The sequence below is a fragment of the Mus caroli genome, unplaced genomic scaffold, assembly GCF_978045245.1.
Source record: "Mus caroli unplaced genomic scaffold, Mus_caroli_1 scaffold_5, whole genome shotgun sequence".
NCBI lineage: Eukaryota > Metazoa > Chordata > Mammalia > Rodentia > Muridae > Mus > Mus caroli.
Window position 1 is genome coordinate 55,126,299 of NW_028227260.1, and position 25,270 is coordinate 55,151,568.

The window sequence follows — 25,270 nt, forward strand, 5'->3', positions numbered from 1 at the left end:
TCTAAAACATTTCCTGAACAATTCAGGCCAAATGAACCATTTATATATCTTTTGAAATGCGAGTTACCTGATTAGTTTTAGATCAGAGGATGAATAGTATAAATGTTCACAATGAAAATGAACTATAATATCTTTCTTATTTTTTCTTGTATCTGTGGGTTTTATTCATACAATTTTTTTCTGTTGGTACTATTATAAAAGAAGCAAAGTTTGTGATCAAAAGGAAGAAAGAAGAGTAAAGAACGCAAATTTAGTAGGCTGGGATCAGTTTTTATCATTGTCTTCTTTATAGATAAGGTATGTGCTAGTAGAAAGGGAGTAGATAACTTGCTCTATCTTACCAAATAAAAGGAAAATGTTGGTGTGGCATTATTTAAGTATTAAAGCTCTCTATGATTTTTTTTTTAAGAGAACAAATCAGGCACACTTTCTTCTACAAAGTGAGCTCACAAGCCACGACAACATTTGTACCAATAAATTGTCTCCTAATAAAGGTACTGTTAAATAATGTATTGGAGAATTAGAAAGTTATTCCATAATAGGCACAGCTCAAAGTAGATTTTTCTATATTTTATTTTCTTACATACAATCTAGAAATATCATTTTATCCATCTTCAAAATTGTGCCACCTACTTACCCACTACAAACCTGCTGTGTGGATAAATGTGATAATGTTTGTGAAGCACTAGTAGCTTGTTGGAAGAAATGGGTAAAGAAACTATATTATATCACGTTCAGTCATCATAATTGCCCCGTAAAATCTTGCAAAGACCATTCTCTAATACATTTTTCCTATATGTTCAAGGTTCTAGTCAACAATTATGAACAAATAGTAATTGCGTGTTCCATATTTTAAAAGAATTTGAGCATGAATTGTAAAGAATCACAACACTAAGTAAGCAGGTAACTGCTACAACACCCTATCCGTGTCTATGATCACTTGGAGTTCCGGCATCAGTGTTCAGGCTGCACAGAAAAACAATAAGACCTTGTCAAAATGTCATTCCAACAAAGAGAATCCAGATTTTACTAAAAACTCAATTTATATAGTATTTCCTATGATAGATAGACATAAAATAGTCAGCATTTGGATAATCAATTGTACAAATTACATTTTGATCAGCTTTAATTTTTAGTGGAAGCTTTTATTCTTAAAAAAATAAAATTTACCAAAATGAGAAAAAAAAAAAAAACTTCAGATGTGCAGTAATTTGAAAACTTGACTTGATTCTCTATGCATGCTATTAACAATATGAAAGTGATCTAAATGGTAGTGCTCAGTCACAGTATGCTTATGAGTTCTTTGAGCCTGCTCTGCTGCTTTATATGCTGAAGTGATATGCATGGCGAGCTGAATAAACAAAGCCTTTATGATGTTTTTTTGTTGTTGTTGTTTTCTGTTCCTAGTGAAAATATCAGTAAAGATCCATATTATTTTTCTATTGTGGCAAAAATCTCTGGTAAAGTTTGCAGTGTTACTTCTAGATGATATTCCCTTCCCTGGAAGCATGTTTATTTAAAAACTGCTCGTGTAGAACATTACCAAATAGATACCTATAATGTCTTCAGAAGTTTAATTTATGTGTTGAGCAAAATGCTGTTATGAAATTTTTCCTCCACTGTTCTAATGTTTCCTTTCAAGTGGAAACTTTTCACTTGCTCACTTAAATAAACAAAAATGAGTCATTAAGTGCTAATAAGCTTCATCACAGAAAACCTAGTTTTTCAGATCTGTCTTTTGTAGTGGCTACCTTATTTTGTAACATTTTTTTACAAATGAGTTCACCTAGCAAGTTCAGTGTGTTTTTAAGTTGCTGTATTATTCATATATTTATGAATTTAAGTAAGGATTATATTATTTGAAATAAGAATTACCACAGATGGATCATGGTTCTCTACCTTACTTAAAAGAAAGATGAAATCATATGGGGGTACAATCAACATAATTTTGTCTTGGAGCCATTAAATTCAAATTATATGTAAAATGAATTGCATGAACTTTATTTCAACTGTAGAAAAAACTCGATATTTGTTATTCTCACTAAACAACAGTAATGAAGGTAGCTTTTGTTGTAATTAAGTAATATCTTTGTATAAATATGGCCCTACATATTTGAAAGTAGAGAAAGCATACTACTGCAAGACAATTCAAATAATAAAATGCTATAGGATCTGATTTATTCTATGTCTACGGAGAAAAAGCATATGACATCATCTTTTCAGATATTGCATGGTGCTTGTTAGAATGTTAATTAATTTAAAAAAAAATAATAACCACTTCACATTCTTATTTGTAAAAAAAAAATGAGATTTATGTTAGAATCAAACCTAGCACAAGTTACAGGTCACCAATTTCTTTGCCTTTTTCTTTTCTTTTTCTTTTTTCTTTTTCCTTTTTTAGAAATGATAAGCCGGGCGTGGTGGTGCACGCCTTTAATCCCAGCACTCGGGAGGCAGAGGCAGGCGGATTTCTGAGTTCGAGGCCAGCCTGGTCTACAAAGTGAGTTCCAGGACAGCCAGAGCTATACAGAGAAACCCTGTCTCGAAAAAACAAACAAACAAAAAAAAAAAAACAAAAAAAAAATAGAAATGATAAGAGAACAGAGTTTAATCATCTCTTGCTCCCTTTTCAAAATATGAATGTATTTATTGAGATTATAATATAATTACATCATTTCTCCCTTCCTTTTCCTGCCTGTAAACTCTCCCCATCGCTACCCTTCCTTGGGCTTCTTCAAATTCATGGTTTCTTTTTCATTATTGTTGTTACATATATCTATGCATATGTATATACATATATTCCTGAACACATAAATACTACCTGCTCAGTCTACTTGTGGTTATTTATATCTATATTTTTAGTTGTCCTAATTTTCTGAATTAATGATAAACTACACACTTTCCCCAATTTATTGCATGATTTATTTTACAAACAAGGTTATGAAAAGCTTTCTGTCCTTGCCAAAGGCAATGTACAGGACTATGGGTACTATAACTATATAACAAGAAGTAAAGGGTTGACAGAATGCTTTAAATGATAACTATAGGGCAAATATTTCAACTCTACTGAAAACTACCTATGTAAACCCAAATGCTTACTTCATGTATATTTAATAGAATATAGCAATAATGACAACTTTACCTTGTCATGCGTGTCAGAGTTTGGATCAGACATATTGATGAGAAAGTAAGATGGAGACTTCTAATGATTAGTATTGGGCTGGCAAGGTATTAATTGAGAAAACCTGGCTAATGGTGCTCTTTAAATAATTCTGTTTTACTTCCTACACAACACATCTCTTTTAAAATTGCAATAAAATTTATGTGCTAAGAAGAGACTGGTAATTTTGAATCATATCAAAAATTTTAAAAGCCTTTGAGTTCTGCTCTCCAGCAGGGAAAAAGAAGGTGAACAAGTAAAAGCTGGTTTGTTTGAGCTACTGAACTAGGTCAGGAGCCACTTACAACATGCATGTCACTTGCAGAATGTCATATTCTTTTACAATTTTCCTGTAGAGAGCAAGTTTTAAATTTTATGTTTATTTTTCCAAGGATGTTAACTTAAATAATCTAAAGGTATAAATGTATTTAACTTTTTACCAAAATGTAAATTATAAAACATTTTATATATGGTTTATTTATAAAATATTTTATAATGATTAAATTTATTTGCTCTTTATATCGAAGACATATGGAAGCATTTTAATATATTTAAAAGTATGGTTAGTTTTGCTACAACTTTTGTTTACTAAAATGATAAGAAAAAAAATTAAAATAATTGTAAATGAATTGACTCAAAATATGGGAAAGAATGAAAAATTGAAGTAATGGAAAAAGATTAATTTGTAAAAAAAGATTTGTAAAAACATTCCTAATGGAAAATTAAACGTCAGTTAATAGGAGATGGTAAGAGTCGATTATTAGCTCCGATTTAGGTTTTCCTTCACTCATCAAAAAATTGTTTAAAGCTGCTAAGATCTGCATCTAATTAAAATATTGTAATAATTTCAGAAACAACAAAACATTTAAATATCTTTTCAAAAATAGAAATATAAAGAAGAAATGTTTTCCTGTAAATTTATGCTTTCTGTGAAGGTGAGAAACTGGAGAAAATATTGCCTTGGTAATCATTTACATTGCTAACAAATATCACAGCATTCTATAAGGTTGAATGCCAAAGTTGATTTTCAAATATTTAAAATGTAAAATATAAGCTTGGTGGAACAAGAAGAATGTTCATCAAATTCTAAACTATTTTTCTGTAATGTCAGTTCCTTTCCAAAACAAATTGTTATGTGACTATTATAAACAAGAAAAAGCTTACTAGATCAAACAGACGCAAATTTTAAATTAAAACCAAACAATAAGGAAATCGGAATCCATATTACATAACTAAAGTACTGTTGTTAGTGTGAAAATCAAACAATTCTATTACTATTTTGCCACACTTCACAGCCTTAAGTAGAAAAAGGCATCACATTTGTCTCCATCTGCAGCTAGTTTACTAAGATTTAAAAATATAACTTTCATGTGCTTATTAAATTGTTGTTAGTTTTAGATAATGTAAACTACAAACTAAAGAAAGCTAACTATATGCTTCTCTAAATAGTTTAATATTGGAGTTCTAGTAAATCCCCTATCGAGCTAACTAATCATTACAAGCATTGATCAATAGTAATATATAAAGAGGGAAATTAGTCACAGGGCTAGTGTTCACTTCCATTGTCTATAGCAAGCAAACTAAGTTCTCTTGGGTTAGCTCCATAGTTTCAAATTGAGCTAATTACACATTTTAAAACAAAGAAATAAGGATATTATTTTTAGAGCAAATTGTTGTCAGAAATTGACACAAAGTTTCACATCACTGGGCATATATTATGAATTGACTTTCATTTTTACACTATTCAAAATTTAAAGTATAAAGTTATTCAAAAATAATAAAAATGTTGGCACAGAACTACTGTATATTCAAGTGGCAATCATATAATAATTTTAATATTTGAAATCAGTAAGAAAATGGTAGTATGAATAGAACTCTCTATGAAAACACTACATATTTAGTGTTTTAAGAATGAAAATGAACATTAAAAACTTTTTAACAAAGATTACTTGCTTTTTTTTAATGTATGGTAGAGTTGATACTTGTTTTAAAAAATAGGGCCTAGAGACACTAAGTGGTTAAAAACACTTCCTGTTTTTACGAAGAACTGAAGACCAGTTCCCAGAACCAAATTCTAATGGTTCACGACTGTAGGTAACTCAAGCTCCAGGAAATCTAAACGTTTCTATTCTTTGTGGTCACCCACACTCATGTATACATACCCACACAGAAATAGAGATATACCCACAATTACAAAATGTTAAAAAATAAATCTTTAAAAAATATATTGTATTTATAAAAATGGGTCTTAACATAGTAGCCACTAGAGAGATGCTAATCAAGTCTCCCTCACTGGTAATGAAAGAAGAAACTTGTGTAGACTGCAAATGCTGGGAGAAGAATGGGTCTCAGTTTTCAATTCTCATTATCTTTCTATCACTATAATTTCATCTGTTACATAAGTGAAATATAGCTGGAATTGTAAGTATGGGAGCCTCAGATCAGTACAAGAAATTTAACAGTATCATGATAAGCACTGACATTTTGGGTGTCAGGACAAATGATTTTTGTTAACACAGAAATGATATGGTGCAAGCTATTTATGACAACTAAGCCATAAATAATCAAGCAGTTTCACATCTTCCTAAGGAAGGATCTAGAAACATGATCTGGATCATAGTGTAACAGGTATTTCATAGCAGAGAGGCAGAATATAATCTGGAGGGCATGACTGACCAAGATAAAAATCTAGAGAGTTGAAAAAATTAAGAGGTAGTCGTCCTGAGAGTAATAATGACAACAAAAAAATACTCAAGACATCTAATGAAACTTAGAGAAAAATAAAATCCCATCTATATTTGCCAATTTATAGAAAGACACTGGGAGCTACTTTATAGGGCTTCTAGTGTAATCTTTTCTCTGTGATGGCAGATGCAGTACTATGTCAGTAATATGCAATTGTAGTGGTTTGAAAAAGAATGAGGTGTAGGTGTGGCCTTTTCGGAGTAAGTGTGTCACTAAGGCTGGATTTGAAGTTTCAAAAAGCCCAAACTAGTCCCTAACTCACTCTGTCTCTGTGTCTCTCTCTTCCTCCCTCCATCCCTCCTATACTCCTCCCCTCTCCCCCCTCTCCCTGCTTGACAATCAGGATGCAGCTCTCAGCTACTTATCTAGCCCCTGCCTACCTGCTGCCATATACTCCTGGCCATTGACCATTATGATAATGGCTTTTTATAATAGTTGCCTTGGCCATGGTGTCTGTTCATAGGATTGGAACACTGACTGAGATAGTAGTGCAGCACTCTAGTATCAAAGAAAACATTTGAGAGGAAGTCCATAAGCTGACTCACATTTCAATAATCTATTCCCTGAGATGTTAAGCATCTTTATAAAATGGTATGTTTTCACTGTTCAAGAAGAGCATTAGAAATCCCAGCACTTGGGAGGCAGAGGCAGGCGGATTTCTGAGTTTGAGGCCAGCCTGGTCTACAAAGTGAGTTCCAGGACAGCCAGGGCTATACAGAGAAAAACCCTGTCTCGAAAAACCAAAAAAAAAAAAAAAAAAAAAAAAGAGCATTAGAAAGACTATGCATACTTTCCAACACAGTAGAAGCATCACATGAAGGGAATTAACAATTGAAGGGGTTAGGGCAAGAAGCAGTCAGTGGAATCTCTAAAGACAGCTTGAGAACACACTGTCCAAGGCTTTAAAATAAAGACCTTTAATAGAGAAATTCTACTGATTTAAAAAAAATCATATATCCATAATGAGTATTCATATAAAATATATCTTTTCATATCATATTTTGTAGTCACACTAGCAATTTTCTTACCATTGTACTAAACAACCACAGTTCTATAATGTGGGTAATTGTTCTAGCAATTATCAGATTGATTGTTAACCATTTGGAGTATGTTTGCTTCGAGTTAGTATGTGTAGAGCAAAGAGGAGATATATTAAAATTTCAGAAACATAAATACTGTTTCTGTTGATTTGGGGACGATAAAAAAAATATAAAATGTACCTTTAGAAATAAATACATATTTACATACAGTTGATATTGAATTTATATTAGGTATTGTATAATATACATGTATTAAATATATTGTGAACAAAGTATTTTTAATATGTAAAGGTTAAAATTATATCTTTCACTGTTTTCAAATGACATTTTGTTTTCAATTTTTCAATGACATATTTAGGGCATACTATTTTGAAGAAATCATAAATTTTATATCTTACATTGATTATTCTCCATTCCAGGAAGCTTTTAGGTTTCATGTTTTTGAACTAAAACTATTTAGAAAAAGTAAATAATCTAGTAAGCATATTTTTACACATTTTTAACTTTGGTAAATATGCTGAATTTAATCTCTATTGATAGTGTTGGTCACAAATGAAGGGAAATTATTGGAAATTGCTTTGCTTTTAAAGAAAGATATCTGAAAAAATTTGTATTCAATAGCTGTATATTAACCAAAATTATTGAGAATTAAATGTAAAAATTATTCATAAACGTTTTTCACTTGTAGCAAACAAACAAAAACAAAACCTCAGTTCTTAGCATTATTTTGTTGTCTTCTTTTCCTTATATTCAGACCAACAGAGTGTCATGCATAGACACAGTTATTCACAATGCCCTTGTAGTTTATGAATTCATTTTTATTGTTTTTTTATGACTAGATAGTTCATATACACTGCTAAATTTTACTTAAAATGTAGAAGCTTCATATCCCATGTTTGCTTTTCTTATTTTTATTAAGATGATAATGATGTCACTTTTTTAAATTTAAGAAATTTGTACTATCAACTCTACAACACTCTTAACAACAAAATACAGTCATACAAAAGTTAACTAAGGTATAAACACGCAAAAGGAGAACTCTCCCTGCGATCATAAAATGATGTTCTTTTCTGTTCAGCAGTTCATGTTACTGCTGTTCATGCTAATTAATTAAAGGAGCTGTTGCAGTAATGTGCAAACAGGGAATCGGAGAAACTGAGAGGGCTTTTAGGTCTCCAAGTGAAGTTAAGTCAATCTGGGCATGGGCAATCAAATGTAATGAAATCACTTGTCAGTGCTAAGCTTGCAAAAACTGTGAAGTTTGACTGGGGAGTAAAAGGATTATAATTAGATTTCCAATAGGATAATAACTAAATGGCAGAATGCAGTAAAGAGAAAATATTACTTTGTTAGCTAATGGGACTGCTGTTCAGTTTTAGTTTTTATCAGCTCACTTGTAGTTGTGCTAATTTAATTTGCTTTTATCAGCAAAAATGTACCACACAAATGCCACTTAAAGGTCATTTGCAAAAATCATTGATCTGAAGGTACACTTAATGACACCTGGTATGTTTATTTTATGTGAAGCAGAGATTGGCTGATAAGATGGTTGATGTGCTGTCTTGCAGGTCCCCAGCTGAGTTAGAGGAATTTGAATTGGACCACAATGTGTTCCTTTGAAAAATTCTGCTCCTAAGATTGTGGACATAATCACCCTAGTGAATACACTGTTGACCACATGAAAACCTTTACGTGGAGACATAATCATAGACTTCTGAAATGCGAAATTATTTTAATTAAGGGTGTCTATGTGTGTTATCTTTTTTTTTGTCAAACAACATTAAAAGCACATTTTTTAAATTTTTAATATTTTTTATTACGTATTTTCCTCAATTACATTTCCAATGCTATCCCCAAAGTCCCCCATACTCCCCCCACTTCCCTACCCACCCATTCCCATTCTAAAAGCACATTTTAAAAAGGAAACAAATCGATGAGCCTCCTAAAAGATACCATAATCCAGAGTAGTTTATCTGTATTCAAATTTATGTGGACATGTGATAAAATTGGTTATGATTGTTTTGCTTCTAAGAGTGGTGGTACAACATTTTACCAAGTACCCTTTATATCTTCTTAAGATGATGTCACAGTGGAACTAATTGAATTTCAAAGAAAGAGCACTAGGTTAATGATAGATTTCTATCCAGCAGAGCTATATCGACAATAGGAAGAGAAAGGACATCAATGAAGCCTGAACTGTATCCTGTGATGCAGATGAGTTTTGGCAATGGTCTTGTATTGGCACACATGAATTGATTCTCACAAACAAAGAAAGGAAGAAATCTTTCAACCTACAAAAATGAGCAAGGTAGGGAGGTGAAAAATATTTAAACAGCTCAAGGTAAATAAAATTGAAAATAGAGCATATCAAAACAACTGTTAGCAAGAATAGAAAAATAATAGCTGAGCTTGAATTTCATGTTTTCAGGCACTATGCATATTCTGAAAAATATGAATGAAGATAAAATACATCTTAAAATTATGAATATTTAAAATGATAGGTTAATGTGAAGTGTTTATGTAATTACTAGACTCATCTTATTTTCTGCACCATAATTATAATTAATTCTGGTCATATTTTCAGATATCTATTCATCTGACAATACAAATTATTTTTGTTGACAAAACCTTTTTGTTTTTGAAGTTGACATCTTAACTATGTAGTTCTAGATGCCTTGGAACTCAAAATATAAAGTAGGCTGATGTGGAAATCACAGATACCCACCTGACTTTATCTCCTGCATGCTAGAATTAAAGACGTATGCCACTACATACACTCTAAAAATTTCTTTTTGATTTGTGATTATACTATTGTTTTAACATAAGACATTCACTTTAGTTTTCCAAAAAGTAACGACAGGAATTTTATTGCATACTCTGCTTAAATGTTGAACAAAAAGAGGGGAAAATGTCTACTTTCCACTGTTTTCCACATTATGAATGTCATGCAATAGTTTAAAAGTTTATATTCAAGCAAGAAACTGGAAACAACCTAGATGTCCCTCACTGAAGAGTGGATAAAGAAAATGTTTTTCACTTACACAATATAGTACTATTTAGCTATTAAATACAAAGACATCTAGCAGGCCATGGTGGCGCACGCCTTTAATCCCAGCACTTGGGAGGCAGAGGAAGGTGGATTTCTGAGTTTGAGGCCAGCCTTGTCTATAGAGTGAGTAGCCAGGGCTATTCAGAGAAACCCTGTCTCAAAAAACCAAAACAAACAAAAAACCACAAAAAACAAACAGAAAAACAAAAAATAAAACAAACCAACAAACAAAAAAAAACCCAAAGACATCATGAATTTTATAGGCAAAATGGATGGAATTAGAAAATATTATCCTGAGTGAGATAATCCAGACCCAGAAAGACACACATGGTATATACTCAGTTCTAAGTGGACATTAGCCATAAAGCACAGGATAACCATGCTACAATCCACAGACCCAAAGAAACTAAGTAATAAGGGAAATTTATGACAACTGAACATCCATTTATCTTGGAGTTGAGAAAAATATTATTTCTATCAACTAAAGGCATCATATAAGTTATAGAAACTATAATGACTTGTATAAGAATATGGGAATAAATTGTAATGTAGGTAAAATCTACTGGTAGTGTGTTTAGATTTTCCTTTCAGTTCCAACACTAATCTCACATTCCATTCAAATTAGGGGCACAGCCAAACCTTGGGCTTTTCAATTGTGCCTGTATTTGGGTATTACTGTTTGAGAAGTGAGCAAATAAACACTTCAGGCTATTATTCATGCATATATCAGGAACCTTAGTTACCAGACTCACTAATAGTGGCACTGTGGCACTTTATGAATTTAGCTGTGGTAAACTGTCTAAACAGTTAATTCTATTTTAATTTACTTTGCATATATATATAATATATATATATATATATATATATATATATATATATATATATGATTTGTAATTCTACTATCGTTTTAACATAAGACATTCACTTTAGTTTTCCAAAAAGTAATGACAGGAATTTTATTGCATACTCTGCTTAAATGTTGAGCAAGAGGAGGAGGGGAAAATGTCTACTTTCCACTGTTTTCCACAAAATGAATGTCATGGGATGCAATAGTTTAAAAGTTTAAAGTGTGGGAGGAAGGCAAGCTGGCAACAAAAAAGCCTAAGAAACATCCCAAACACTTTTGAACCAGCTCAGCACGTGTGTTTTTCACAATTAATTAGAGTAATTTATTTATGCTCTTAAGATGCCTCAATGTTAAGCATTATCAGATAGTCCATGAGATCTGATGCTTCTGGATTTATAAAAAGACTTTAAGAACTATAGAAATAGCAGCTTTTAAACTTTATGAAGCTGCTCAGTTAGCACATGATCACTCCCTTTCTGTTGCCTTCACATGGATGCAAACTAAAAGCAGAAAAGCATCCATTTATTAATCTTTCAGTGGAAAAGATGTTAGTATCTTTCTTTGTATTGGAAAGATTGGAAAACTATCTTAGAGACATATTTTTAGTATATTCAGTTTTAATTTTATGCAATAAATGTGAATATAAATACAATTTATAGAAAAATAAAGAAATAAAATCTATAATCGTATTGCATAGGAAACTTTCCAGTAATTAAATGTTATTCTTAATTTAGAGGCTTGTGTAGTCTGATATAATGCTATATTGATACTTTTCATCCATTTAATTATGGTGAATTTTCTACAATATTGTGAAAGATATACCTATTTATGTAAATCATGCAAGTTGAAAATTACGAATCATCTCTTATGTCTATATACATTTTCTAAAATCACTATCAAAATTTGAAGATTAGTAAGAATGTCTAGAAAAACTTTTAAATACCCATAGATTGTGATTATTGTATTTTTGCCATTTACAAACACTAAAGAAGTGAAGTCTATAAGTCACATGCACATCATGCTTATGAAAGATTTCTTACATATTTCTCCACTTTTAGAAAGTTAATAACATGTAACAATATATTCTTTTAGTAGCTAACCAGAAAAAAACTTTGCTCACATTGTATGTATAAAATAGCTAAGTACTTACACTAGTAGGAGTTTTCAAAGTCTTATCATATATCATATATGTATTTCTCTAGTAAAGTTCACTATAGATTGCTTCATAGGTCAGAGTATGAAAAGCTGACATATTTTAAGGGTATGAAATGTGGCAATGAAGGAACTTTTTCCTGCTCTACCCTGCCTCCATGGATCACACATTATGCACTTATAGGAAGGAGAGTGCTGTTTGTAGTACCTTGCATAGCAGCACTGTCATGCGGCGTTCCACTGTTTTCTATTTCAATATCAGGAATTCCAGAATCTGAAAGAATTGACATCCAGAAATAAGGTACAAATCTGTGTTTCCTGATTCCATCTGATTCTGAGCAAAATTTTATTTTTCTGGTCTGCAAACATCTTTTGCTCTCTAAATTATTTCTTATATTTTTTCTTTATATTATAATAATGAAATCATTGACCCCTTCCCATTTGTACTTCCAAGCTCTCCTCTAGGATCTCTCTTTAAATCCTTGAAATTCCGTCTGTTTCCTTAATCGTTGGTATATTATGTGAGTGAGTGTGTTATGTGCTTATGTACGTATACACACTTATATACATCACATACATACATACATACACATTGCTAAACACATAAATACTTTTTGTTTTGTTAAATTTCCCTCTCTATTTCTTATCTTTTCCTTTGGAATTTCTATTGTTAATGTAAAAAGGAAGTTCATATACTATAAGTGAGTTATGCAGTTATGTTTTTTGCATCATTTGATAAACTAAAGATGTATTCTAGGAAAATAACTGTATATATAAAATAAGAAAACAAAACCTCTGCAAAGTTTCACTCAATATGTTCTGATGACGAAATGACAAAATATGACAGATACAATTAAGAAAACTGAAGTTATACATCATTATGATTCCCCTCATAAGATATGATAGTGCATGATACTGGTTTCTGCTAAGTGCAAGTAAAACCACTATGCACATGATGATTTATAGTTTTATGTGAGTGGAGGAACAAATGTGTTATGCTTGTGCTCAGATAATTTACACAAGCTAGTGATTATGTTGGAAACAGGTTGTATTGGGAGGGCTTACTTGAAAATTCACTTCACACTATCTGAATCAACTGAAACAATCTTAGGTGATTACAAGCTTAAAATAAAACTAGAAAACTTTTGAACTCTTATATCCAATAGAGTGCCAATATTCAATATAAAAATAACTCAAGAAGGTAGACTACAGAAAATCAATAACCCTATTTAAAAATGGGGTACAGAGCTAAACAAAGAATTCCCAACTGAGGAATATTGAACGCCTGAGAAGCACCTACAGAAATATTCAACATCTTTAGTCATCAGGTAAATGCAAATCAAAACAACCCTGAGATTTCACCCCACACCAGTCAGAATGGCTAGGATCAAGAGTTCAGGTGACAGCAGATGCTGTCAAGGATGTGGAGAAAGAGGAACACTCCTTCATTATTGGTGGGATTGCAAGCTTGTACAACCACTCTGGAAATCAGTCTGGCGGTTCCTCAGAAAACTGGACATAGAACTACCGCTAGATCCATCAATACCTCTACTGGGCATATACCCAGAAGATGTTCCAACTGATAAGAAGGACACATGCTCCACTCTGTTCATAGCAGCCTTATTTATAATAGGCAGAAGCTGGAAAGAACCCAGATGTCCCTCAACAGAGGAATGGATACAGAAAATGTGGTACATTTATACAATGGAGTATTACTCAGCAATTAAAAACAATGAATTTATGAAATTCTTAGACAAACGGATGGATATGGAGGATATCATCCTGAGTGAGGTAATCCCATCACAAAAGTACACATATGATATGCACTCACTGATAAGTGGATATTAGCCCAAAAGTTAGGAATACCCACGATACAATTCACAGACCATATGAAGTTCAAGAAGAAGGAAGAGCAAACTATGGATTCTTCAGTCTTTCTTAGAAGGTGGAACAAAATACTCATGAGAGATAGAGGGTGGGAGGGACTTGGGAGGAAGAGAGGAGCGGGAAGGGAAAAAGAGAGCAGGATCAGGTATGTGAGGAGACAAGGATGATATATAGAGGAATAAATATATTAATTTATAAAAAGAATTTATTTAGAATTACTTTTCAAACCGATTCTCCCTGAGAATTATTCAGAGAAAAGGACTATTTTTGTTTGATTAATGTCTTAAAATACTTGACCAAAAATTAGTATATTCCTTGATAATACCTGTTTCTCTCTCTCTCTCTCTCTCTCTCTCTCTCTCTCTCTCTCTCTCTCTCACACACACACACACACACACACACACACACACACACTACAGGTTTTTTTTCTTCACAAATGGAAGTCCTAATTGATTAGACATTACCTTTTAACATTCTCAGTCCACTGTCACCAGATGTAGCTTGTTTAAGTGCTTGCTCCACTTGCTCGCGACGCTTTGATTCAAATTCCAAGGCTTCCTGAAGTTTTCTCTTAGCCTTTTTCTCTTTTTTCAGACGCTTTTGCATTGTACCTAAAACATGGAGAAGTAGTTTGCAAATGTATGCTTAATATATTACTACTGCTGAGTTTGATGAGTAATGTAGCAGAGAAGTCATAAATATATCAGTTCATGTATGATTAGCTTCCTTTGGTCTCAGCTCTCATCCAATTGGTGTTTTGTTGACTGTAGTTGAATAACTTATTTTTTCTTTCATATTTCTAAAATGTATGCTCTCTAGTACAAATACATTTAATTTCAACAAATGATTCCAAAACTATAGGAACATCTTCCAGGACAAATTTTATGTTATGGCTTAATACTTAAAATTATTATGTTAGTGATTTTTAGTGAACAGGAGGCATCCTTTGGTTTTTGGTGAAGTGTGCAGTTTCTGGATTTTCTCTCTAATTTGTACCACTGCCTTCATACTTCAATCTGACTATTTACTTTAGGCTTTGTGATTCCTCCATAAGAAGGGGAATGAGGAAATATAAAGAAACTGAAGTCAGCATTATGTATTTTGCTCCTCTTTAGTGTTTTGTGGAGAATGTAAAGATGTGGGACTTTTATAAAAGTGAATTTGAAAGTTTTGTGACGTGTTCAGGAAAATTTGTCCAGTTTATATACTATACTGTGTGCACTTGAACTTACACTGTTAAAAGTAATTCAACTTTGAACAATTCAGTGTTTCTCTAATTTCTCATCTTTTGTCTCCAAAAGTTCTCTTATGATAACTCAATCTGCTTTAATATTGTTTGTAATGAGAGCAAGCAATCCATTTGGAATCTTTTTCTTGCTCCCAGTCTCAAATCAATCTTAATCAGAGGACCAGGGACTTGCTGTAAGACTGTGTCTAGTAGTAATATAAGAATAAGCATCCTTGTCACAGCAACATGACTGCCTAAACATGACTTGAATGAGGACAACATGAGTGGATATTCTGAAGTGGATGGGGAGAAAGCCTCCAAGGCTTTAAAATAAGTATGAAACTAAAGAAAGCAGAAAGTGGAGAGATAGTCTTCCCTATGGAAGAGCACATAAATTTGTTATTCAGTGCCTTAAAAAGAGCATACCAACAAGTAACAAGATATGGGCTGGAAGACTATATTTAGGAATATATATGTATACACCTATACTTACATTCATATGATAACAATTAAGGAAGAAAGATCCCGTGTATTAGAAGGAAAGTCAGGAGGGTTATATAGGAGGCTATAGAAAAATATTGTAATTCTATTCTCAAAAAAGAAGTTGAAAAAATTACCACCTCACTAACATGAACTATGCAAAAAAAAATGAAACCACATTTTTCCCTTGCTTAGTTTCTGATATTTTCCATTGTTTACAAGGTAAAATCCAAGTTCATCATTTACACAGTTAAAACTTTTCCTCATAATGTCACTTCTACTCCCATCTTTTTGTATAATCTTTCACCATACAATTTGAGATACTCAAAACCACTCAAAAATAAAGCGGTATTCACTCATCTGTGAATGAAGTTTTTGTTGTTGTTGTTTCCCTGACTAGTGCACTATACTTAAAATGAATGCTGGCATTTCCTTTTAACTTTTGACTATTGATTCTTTAGGGCTCAGACTCAGGCATCAACTTCAGAGGATATGCTTTTAACACTGTAAAACTTTAATAAGCTAAACTAACTAATCACATTCATGCAAATCATATTTGATTATTCACTTTGCTTTGAAATTTTCTGGATGTGTTAGGCTTTTACAATGTAAATCCCTCAAGGAGAGAAACTAAGTTTTATTTATAATTCCAGAATATAGCTCTCTGCTTTAGGAAAGGTAAATGGTTTTTTTGTTTTGTTTTGTTTTGTTTTGTTTTGTTTTATGTAAGACCAAGGGACAATATGTATACCCATATACATTTTGTTGGAATATAAAAGGACAATAACAATGTATGTTTTCAAATATATAAATGGCTTAAAATACAATTTGTATACATTATCGTTTAGGGAATAATTTATTACTACTATGTGACTTAGTCACTAGTATTTGTTTTTAGTTATTCACCTTTAACAGTTATCTGCTATCCCTGGAAGTGTTTCTATTAGCAAGAAAATGAGGTGCTGGGGAGATCCGCAACCCTATAGGTAGAACTAACCAGTACTCCCCGGAGCTTGTGTCTCTAGCTGCTATGTATCAGAAGATGGCCTAGTCGGTCATCAGTGGAAAGAGAGGCCCTTTGGTCTTGCAAACTTTATATGCCTCATTACAGGGGAACGCCAGGACCAAGAAGTGGGAGTGGGTGGATGGGGGAGTGGGTGGGGGAGCGTGTGGGGGACTTTTGGGATAGCATTGGAAATGTAAATGAAATAAATAATTAAAAAAAGGAAATGAGTTGCTGCATAATATTCACAATTTAATTGAATTTGTTCAACTTACTTCTGCTTTGAAGCTCAACTGCAAGTTGTCGCTCCAGGTTTTCTCTAATTTCTCTTTCTCTGAAGAGCTCTATTCGCAGTTCCTTCTTTTCCTGCTGAATCTGCTTCTCCTGGATACGAGCATTGTCCAAAGCCACTTTCAGTAGACCCTGTCAAAGTACAGCAAATGGCACCCAGTTCATCTTATCTGTTTTAAATTCTCAAATAAGAAATAATTCATGTAGGTGTTAATGTTTTGTATTACATTTATTTTGTTTATAGAAATATTGTTGACCTGAATGTTGGTCAACAGAGTCTCCACAGAAGATAGACTATCTGCAAAAATGAATGGTCCAGGGAATCCAGGGTGCAATGCCTGTCCAGGAGCCAATTGGATCTTGTCCAAGGGTGACTTCATGACTGGGATTTGAGCTGGTACTTCTTCTGTAAAGATAAAATTAATGTCAGAAGGTTCACAAATTAACAACTCAAATTTTTTGCCAAGTTATTTGTAACAGACATATATAACATTTTTCTTCTTAAAACTAAGTCATGGGTACTCAAATGATGTCATGTTTGTAAAGTAGAGAATCAGATTGCCACCAATATATGTATATGTTGGCATCTGATCTTTCAGATATGTTTGTCTGTGTATGAATCTTCTTACCTACTCATTGTCATTATTTTTAATAACTTCACTTATGCATAATTTACATAAATAAATTAACATATTAAATATAATATTAATTTTATATATCTTTCCATAGTTTTTTATTATAATTTTTATTAGGTATTTTCTTCATTTACATTTCTAATGCTATCCCAAAAGTCCCCCATACCCTCCCCCCACCCCCCTACCCACCCATTCTCACTTCTTGGCCCTGGCGTTCCCCTGTACTGAGGCATATAAAGTTTGCAAGACCAATGGGCCTCTCTTTCCACTGATGCTTTTCAGAACACCTAAATTTATCCACATATTCTTCATAAATGTTTGCAAATAGTCACCAATCTAAAATATCAAAATACATGTGTGACTATTTTTTTCCATTATTGCTTGGTAAGACATCTTGGAGTGAATATACTAACTTGAATTTATATCTTATCTACTTGCTCAGAATTTGGGCATTTTCAGTGTTAATTTCAATTTTGAAGCTTATTTATTGTGTGTGTATGTATATATATATATATATAAACAATATGTTATGACACTTGCATAAAGTTTATTCTGTATCTGGGAATGGGAACACTCTAAATGATTTCAAGTAAAATTTCCTAGGGAGATAATCTTGCAATGCAAGCAAACTCGACTACTAATATTTCAGTACTCATACATAGATGACTCATAAGAGTTCAGTTAATTTATTCATTATAGTTTCTGAATTTCAGTAATGTAATAACAAAAACTAAAAAATATATTTAACTTTCATCTCTTGTAGTCCTGTTCTTTTCTGAAGAGGAAACTGAGAGGGAGAGGACCTGGGAGAGTAGGGAGGTAGCAAAGAGCTGGGATGAGTGGAAGAAGAGGCAAATGTGGTCAGGATATGGGAGAAGAATCTATTTTCTAGGTATATAAAAAATCAACTGTAATGACATATTAATGTTCAAAAATGTTCCTCAAGTATATGAAAATATAACATAAAAATAAAAATAAATTTTTCAATTATTTTAATTCTAATATACAAAGAAGCCTTAAAGGTTTCAATAACCAAAACTGTTATTAATACTATTTTTGACAGACAGTTATAAATATTATTTCCTCAAAGAGTATGTTTAAAAAACACTAAAAGAATCATTTTGATCACAGTTACATGTTGTATATCTTCCTTTTTAAATTATTTATTTATTATTTTATGTATATGAGCATACTGTAGCTGTCTTCAGACACATAAGAAGAGAACATCAGATCCCATTACAGATGGTTGTGAGCCACCATGTGGTTGCAAGGAATTGAACTCAGGACCTCTGGAAGTTAAGAGCAGTCAGTCCTCTTAACTGCTGAGCCATCTCTCCCACTGCATATATTCTACAGAAACTTTTAGTTGTGTTCCCATAGCATTTAATTATTTCAACATGAGTCATTAAAATTAACCTAAATTTCTTTACAGATTTTTGATCCAGGGTTTGACTCTGTAACTCAGGATGGTCTTCCAACTTCGGTCTCATGTGTGTTGAAGACTTGTGTAACTGTAGGCATGCACAAACATGCCCAACAAACTTAAACTGCTTATTGAATCTCAATCTCTCCCTCCCCTCTACTTGCCTTACTTCTGTCCCTTTCCCCCTCTCTCCCCTCCTAGTCTCTTCCATTATCTGATGGTAGGTATGAAACTTGTAAACAATTATTCAGGTAGTAATCAGCAAACTATAAATGTTGTATGTTTCATTCATAAACAATTTTTCATTTCAAATAATGTCTAAGAAAAATAAAATGACTAAACCTTGAAACTTGTCTCAGCAAACATCACTAATGATTTTAAATAAACTTCACAACTACATAAGAAATGCTTTTCTTTCTTTGTTAACTATATATTCATCTTCCCTATGTGGGCACAATGAAAGGAAAAACTTCACAAGTATTGTACAATATGTACAACAATTAGAGAAGTGCTACATCTTTACATTAATGATTACAAATCAAAGTGCAAATTTATTTATGCCACATTCATTTTTTTTCAGAATCAATTGCTACAAACAAAACATTGAGTTTTTGCTTATTGAGACAATATAAAATTCCCTTAATAAATTTTTTTTGTCAGTGATAGAATTTACAATTAATGGATTTCTTGTCACATATCACTCAATACAAACAGATAACCTCAGAAGTGAGTATCTGAGAGGCATTCTTTCTGAAAAGAAAAGTGATATATTCAGCATGCATAAAACAAAATTATAAGTATGCTAAAATCACTAGAAGTCTATTTGAAGATGAAAGAAATACCATTAAATTGGCTGAGAGGAAAATTGCTATTGATTATGAAGACAGGTTGTGTGGTCTATAGTGTGTAATGTTACTGTACAGTAGATTGAAGTTTCAAAATAGTATTACTCTTCTTTAAAGAGATAGACACAGCTGAATTAGGTGCTGCTTGCTGCAGTGAAGATCAAATGCAAAAAGAATCATATTTCATCAGACCTAGTCAACTCCAGGAAAATAAATAGAAATATAAGAGGTATGCAGGCAATGATTCATTTTGATAATCTGGCCCAAGAGAGACACATAGAGACAGCACACAGATCTAAGCTTCTACCAAAAGACAAATAGGACACAGAGGGTGGGAACTGGGATGACAGTGTAGCAGAGGTCACATCGATTTTCAGCAGCAGTTTTCACACAGATGAGATAACCCTGGACTCTATTTGGACCATTGTTCATATCCTACCTGTCCCATGAGCAATAAATTTTCTGGTCCTAGAAAAAGGGCAGTAAAGAAGAAGGATTCTACTTATGGCTTCTTATGATTAAGTTTCTGCGCTAACCAAACATGCTTTTCAGATCAAGGTCACAATGCATGTTAAGGTCTGTAATAGCCCAAATCTAATAGAAGTATATTATGTTTTAGTATATGTGAGTGAAAACTGTCAAACTATTCTTTGTGATTTTTAAAAATTCAATCATATGTTAAAAGAATGATTAAGGAATGCATTGGGTATTGGTTTCAGTAAATAATAATCTTTAACGTCTGAATAGCATCTACATTTTGCTCAGCGTTTGATAAATACACTCTTGTATAGAAATTTACTAGGTGAGCTTAAGTAATCCTAATTGGCAATGAAATTAAAAGACAGATAAGCGCTGGAAACATAAATGGCACTTAAGATTATCTCTCAGTAAGTCCTAGAAAGGGTTGGGATTGAGTATTTTCATTTAAAAGGACTGCCTTCAAAATGTATAGATTAAAAAAAAACAAAAAAAACCTTTATCAGCACACATAACAAAGTGGTAAAAACTGAAAGCATAAAGGCAGGACAACAGTTTCTAGTCAAGGACATGGGTAAACTCTCCATTTATTGAAGCAAAGTGGAGACTGCTTTTATTGAGCCTGTTTGTTAAACCTGCAATACTTTGAAATAGCACTTGGGAATCACCTTAGAGAACAAGCTCTTTATTTTAATTTCTTCTCTAGAGTCCAGATGAATAGATGTAAAAGTTGACAAGAAAGTTATTTGTAGAATAAAAAGGAATATATGGTAAATGCTCCGAATGGAAACATCCCATTGAAAATTAAACTAAAGGCTGCTACAGCTGTTTTATATAACGGCAATATTTATTCTCTCTGTCTTTCACATAGCTAAGCCTTTCCTCTGGGAATTGAGAATTGTGACACAGGAATAGAAACTGAACACAGCTGACTCACTGAGCACTGGAAAAATGCAGATACCTACCAGGTCATCAGTTTTATTCCTTAACAAATTATACTCCATTATTTGATTTGAGAGCTTTTCCCTAAATACAGCTGGCCCTCGGGACTCTCCTTTGTCGATATCATTAGTGTTACAATCAGCACAAGCAAGGCACCTGCTTCCCTTTTCCAAACTGGAGAACAATAACAACAAAATGACCAACTGCTGTGTAATGATGTGACCTGCATGAATATAAAGAGGTATTCATAATCTCTGCTGAACAATGACTCAAGTGTTGCCATTATTGAATGTGGAAGAAAAAAATTGATCTCAAAATTGTTACATTTCTTTATATATAGCAAATAAAATATTTCAGACAAGTGAAAACAGGAAGCCAGAGGCAAAGGAATGAAGAGCTAGCAGTCCATGAAACAGAGATGTAATAACTGTATAAATCAGGTACATTTTAGATCTTTAGATTATAAAATTGGCCTTCCAAACAAGCAATTAGAAATAAACCCTCTTGCAGATAAAGCAATATGCCAAGAACAGATATTATGCCTAATGTTAAGTATCAGAAAAAAGAATTATGATCATCAGTCCTTGCCATTAAAGAGCTAACATATTATTTTGGAATGAAAAGAGTGTATGTTACAAGTGAAAATTGAGTATGATCAGGGCACTAACTCTCATGAAGAGGGAAGAGGGGAGAGGAGAGATTGGTATTGTGAGGTAAGCATGAGAAAAACCCATGTCTGTTCTAACAGAAAAGAGTTCCCACTTTCTGTCCTTAGAATTATGCTTCACAATAGATTAGGTGTGGAAACATATAAAAATATTTCTTGTGCATATTGGTATTGTAAAACATTGGGCAGAATGGTGAAAATACAGCTTTCTTTATCTTCCTTCTCCTTTTCCTTATCAGGGTTGTGAGATGCACTGCAAAGTTTCTTATAAAATAAGATTTTTATAGAATATAATTTAAAAATAAATATGTCCAAAAATGTTCTGTGGAAGACCCTTTTACTAAATCCATAGTCTTTTATTCAAAATTCAAATTTCAGAGGGTGAGCCAATTTCCTTCTTCATTGATTAAATAAATTAGAACAGGACTATTCAAAGCCTTTAAAATACTACATTGATTGTTACAACTGTACAAATTTTAAAATATCCTAATGTATACTCTGAATATGTACAGTAATTATGTGTCAGGTAAAAAATTTTAAAAATATAATTTTAAATATTAACATATGTTACATGCTGAGATAGGGAAAAAGTACATACTGAAGAAGCAAAGATTGGGGAACTAAAGTGATCTAGTCTTGCAAACTATACAGAGTTGAACCTCACTTTTATCATGTTAAAGACTGTGAGAAATCTGTGTGTGTGTCTGTCACCTCAACTGTAATGTTAGGAGATAGTACTGGTTCCCTACTATAATTGTTTTCCAGGCTAATAAAATCCTGTTTATAAATTTTTGACCAATGCATGACTCTAAATAAATGAAATGTGAATTCTTTTTTTTTTAAAAAGAGAAATAATCATGGAATATTTATAAAAGTAGTATAAGAGAGCATATTAAGATATTTGGCCATCTTCAGATTTACAACTTATCTCACATCCTATCTACAAATAAATTTTCTAGAATATGACTACATGAGACTGCTTTTGTTTCATCTTCCATTGTGAGTGTTTGAGCATGCATAGTTCAGTGGTCCTTAACCAGGGCCATTTTGCATCCCAGAAGATATTTGGCAACAATTTCTTGGAGACAAGAGAGTGGAGAGTACAGGAACTTTCTATTGTCATCTAGTCATAGAGCCCAAGGATACACAGAAGTGACTCATAAAGCATAGTGGACAACGCTTTTATATCCACACATACATCATCCCAAATAAAGTGTTATTTAAGAGGGGGAATAAATAAAATTCAATGTGATAAAAATGTCAGAATGGAAGCCATTTCTTTATATGAAAATTAAAAATAAACAAGAATTATGTGGCCAAACATGAATACTGGTTGAGAGTCAATCTTCTAGAATTATATGGGGAAAATTCAATGAATGAGAGTTATGCACATCTTTTCTTCCTCAAATATTTACTAAAATTTAATAATCTTAATAGAAAAATAATGTCAAATTGATGAGGTAGCACTAAAGAAGTCCTTTACATAGTAGGTTTTGGGATGATTATGCATTTAATTTATGGTAGTAGCCTTCATTCTTTGATCAACATTACCTTGCATGTTAAAGGTATTGTTGACACTCTACTTAATGTTGCAGAATACTCCCTTTACCACCATCTCCTTAATATTTTTTTTCCTTTGGGTACTGTTTGTTGTTACTTATCATAGTGTGAATTTATGTGATTTTTATTTTCTCTAACCAAAATGTAGTGTTTATGAGACCAGAGCTCCTGTAACTTTTATTTATTATTATTCTTAATGATTATTGTTATTTTATAGCATTATTACCATTGCTTCCTTTAGTATGTAGAATCATTACTATAATGCTTCCTTGTAGAGGCTAATATGTGCACTGGTTATCTTAAAGCCATCATCAGTTCAAATCCACTCAAAAAATTGTTTATAAATATATAAGTTGAAAAGTGCATTGAAGATATGTGGATGGAGGAAGCAAGATGGGATAGACATGAAGTGCTTCTGGACTAATATTGTCCTTTTCCCAAAAGACAATAATTAAAATAACTATAGTGACAGTTGGGACTTTGAAAAAGAACTTTCGTTAACTTACATTCATTGGACTCATACAACATATTTCTCTCTTTGAATAACAACCATGCAGAATATGAAGTAAAATATTTTTCTGGCCCACAAATGTACTTTCTCGCTGTTTCTTACATGATATTTTATTATTTCATAAATAAGGAAATTCTGAAAATTTTATTTTCTAACACCTATAGATTTTATAAAGCCCAGAGAAAAACATATAAGTTACAGAACATAATGAAGTTTCAAATACAGGCTGGGAATTGAACTGCAGTTTCAGGAAAGGCACACATATTCATATAATAAAGAAAACAGCATGTTAAAGATATCTAAGTTCCTTTTCCAGAAAAAACAGATGCTCTGCCATGTGTAAAATATTGCAGAGGAGGCTATTTCATGACTGGAGAAGTAAAACTATAATGACCTACATCATAAGCTGAAAAAATGAGACAGAATTAGACTGAAGGTAAGTAAGGTACAAATAGTCATTTTAAAAAATATATTTAGGCTAGATGATGAGCAGGATAAGTACCCTATCAGTTAATTGACCTTTCCAGTTATAGTGTTGTGCCATTCTTGCTTATGTGTAAAATGGCCTAGGGCTGCAATCTAGACTTGCTTTTAGCCTTAATGGGAGTTCAGTAATCTGTCTGCCTGTAGAAGCTGTAAAGAAGGTTTTTTATTTTGCATCTCTACCAGACATGTTCAGCCATTCTTCAATTAGGGAAAAATGCCTGGTTCTTAAGGAACCACAAAGACACATACCAAATAATTTAAAAATATCAATATAAACCTAGATAGTGATTCATATTATCCCATACACAATTGACTTTTTAACTATTTGTATTTTAGGTTTGGATACATAAATAAAATGATAATTAACTTTGAGAAGGAGTTGTTAATGCTTCAAGAATTGTACAAAATTAAAAAGACACACATTAGCAAACACATAGAAAATATATGTTAATTGTACAATAAATACAAAATGGACTAATTTGTAACACAGAATTATAAAGTGAACAGTAAAATAGCAGTACACAAATGAAGGAAATGTTCTCTTTATTAAACAAATGATCATTCAGTAACTGAAATAAGAGTTCTATAGATTTATTGTTAGATGTTATTTACTTTTATCTAGGAGTGAATAAAAAGACTATTTTATTGAGAGTGAGTTTAAAAACCAAAGTCAATTCAAACCAAGGAAGAAATTTATACACATAAAACTTAGGAAAAACAATTAATTCAATGAATAAGGAGAAAGGAAAAGTAATTTTTAATTTTCATAAATGTTTACCTGAAGTTTTGCAATTACATATCAGTATATACACATATTATTGTTATTTTACCATAGTATCAAT

General features: G+C 32.3%; 1 protein-coding gene across 1 annotated transcript in view; it reads right to left on the bottom strand.

The window, feature by feature from the left end:
- Positions 1 to 208: 208 nt before the first annotated feature.
- Dach2 (dachshund family transcription factor 2) overlaps positions 209 to 25,270 on the bottom strand; it is a 526,586-nt gene continuing 501,524 nt past the window's right edge. Inside the window, exons 10-14 of the mRNA XM_029473281.2 lie at positions 17,110 to 17,288; positions 16,867 to 17,014; positions 14,345 to 14,491; positions 12,202 to 12,267; positions 209 to 966 (exon numbers count right to left, since the gene is read on the bottom strand). Of these exons, the coding sequence (XP_029329141.2) occupies positions 962 to 966; positions 12,202 to 12,267; positions 14,345 to 14,491; positions 16,867 to 17,014; positions 17,110 to 17,288 (545 nt within the window). The 3' untranslated portion in view covers positions 209 to 961. The remainder of the gene's footprint in view (positions 967 to 12,201; positions 12,268 to 14,344; positions 14,492 to 16,866; positions 17,015 to 17,109; positions 17,289 to 25,270) is intronic.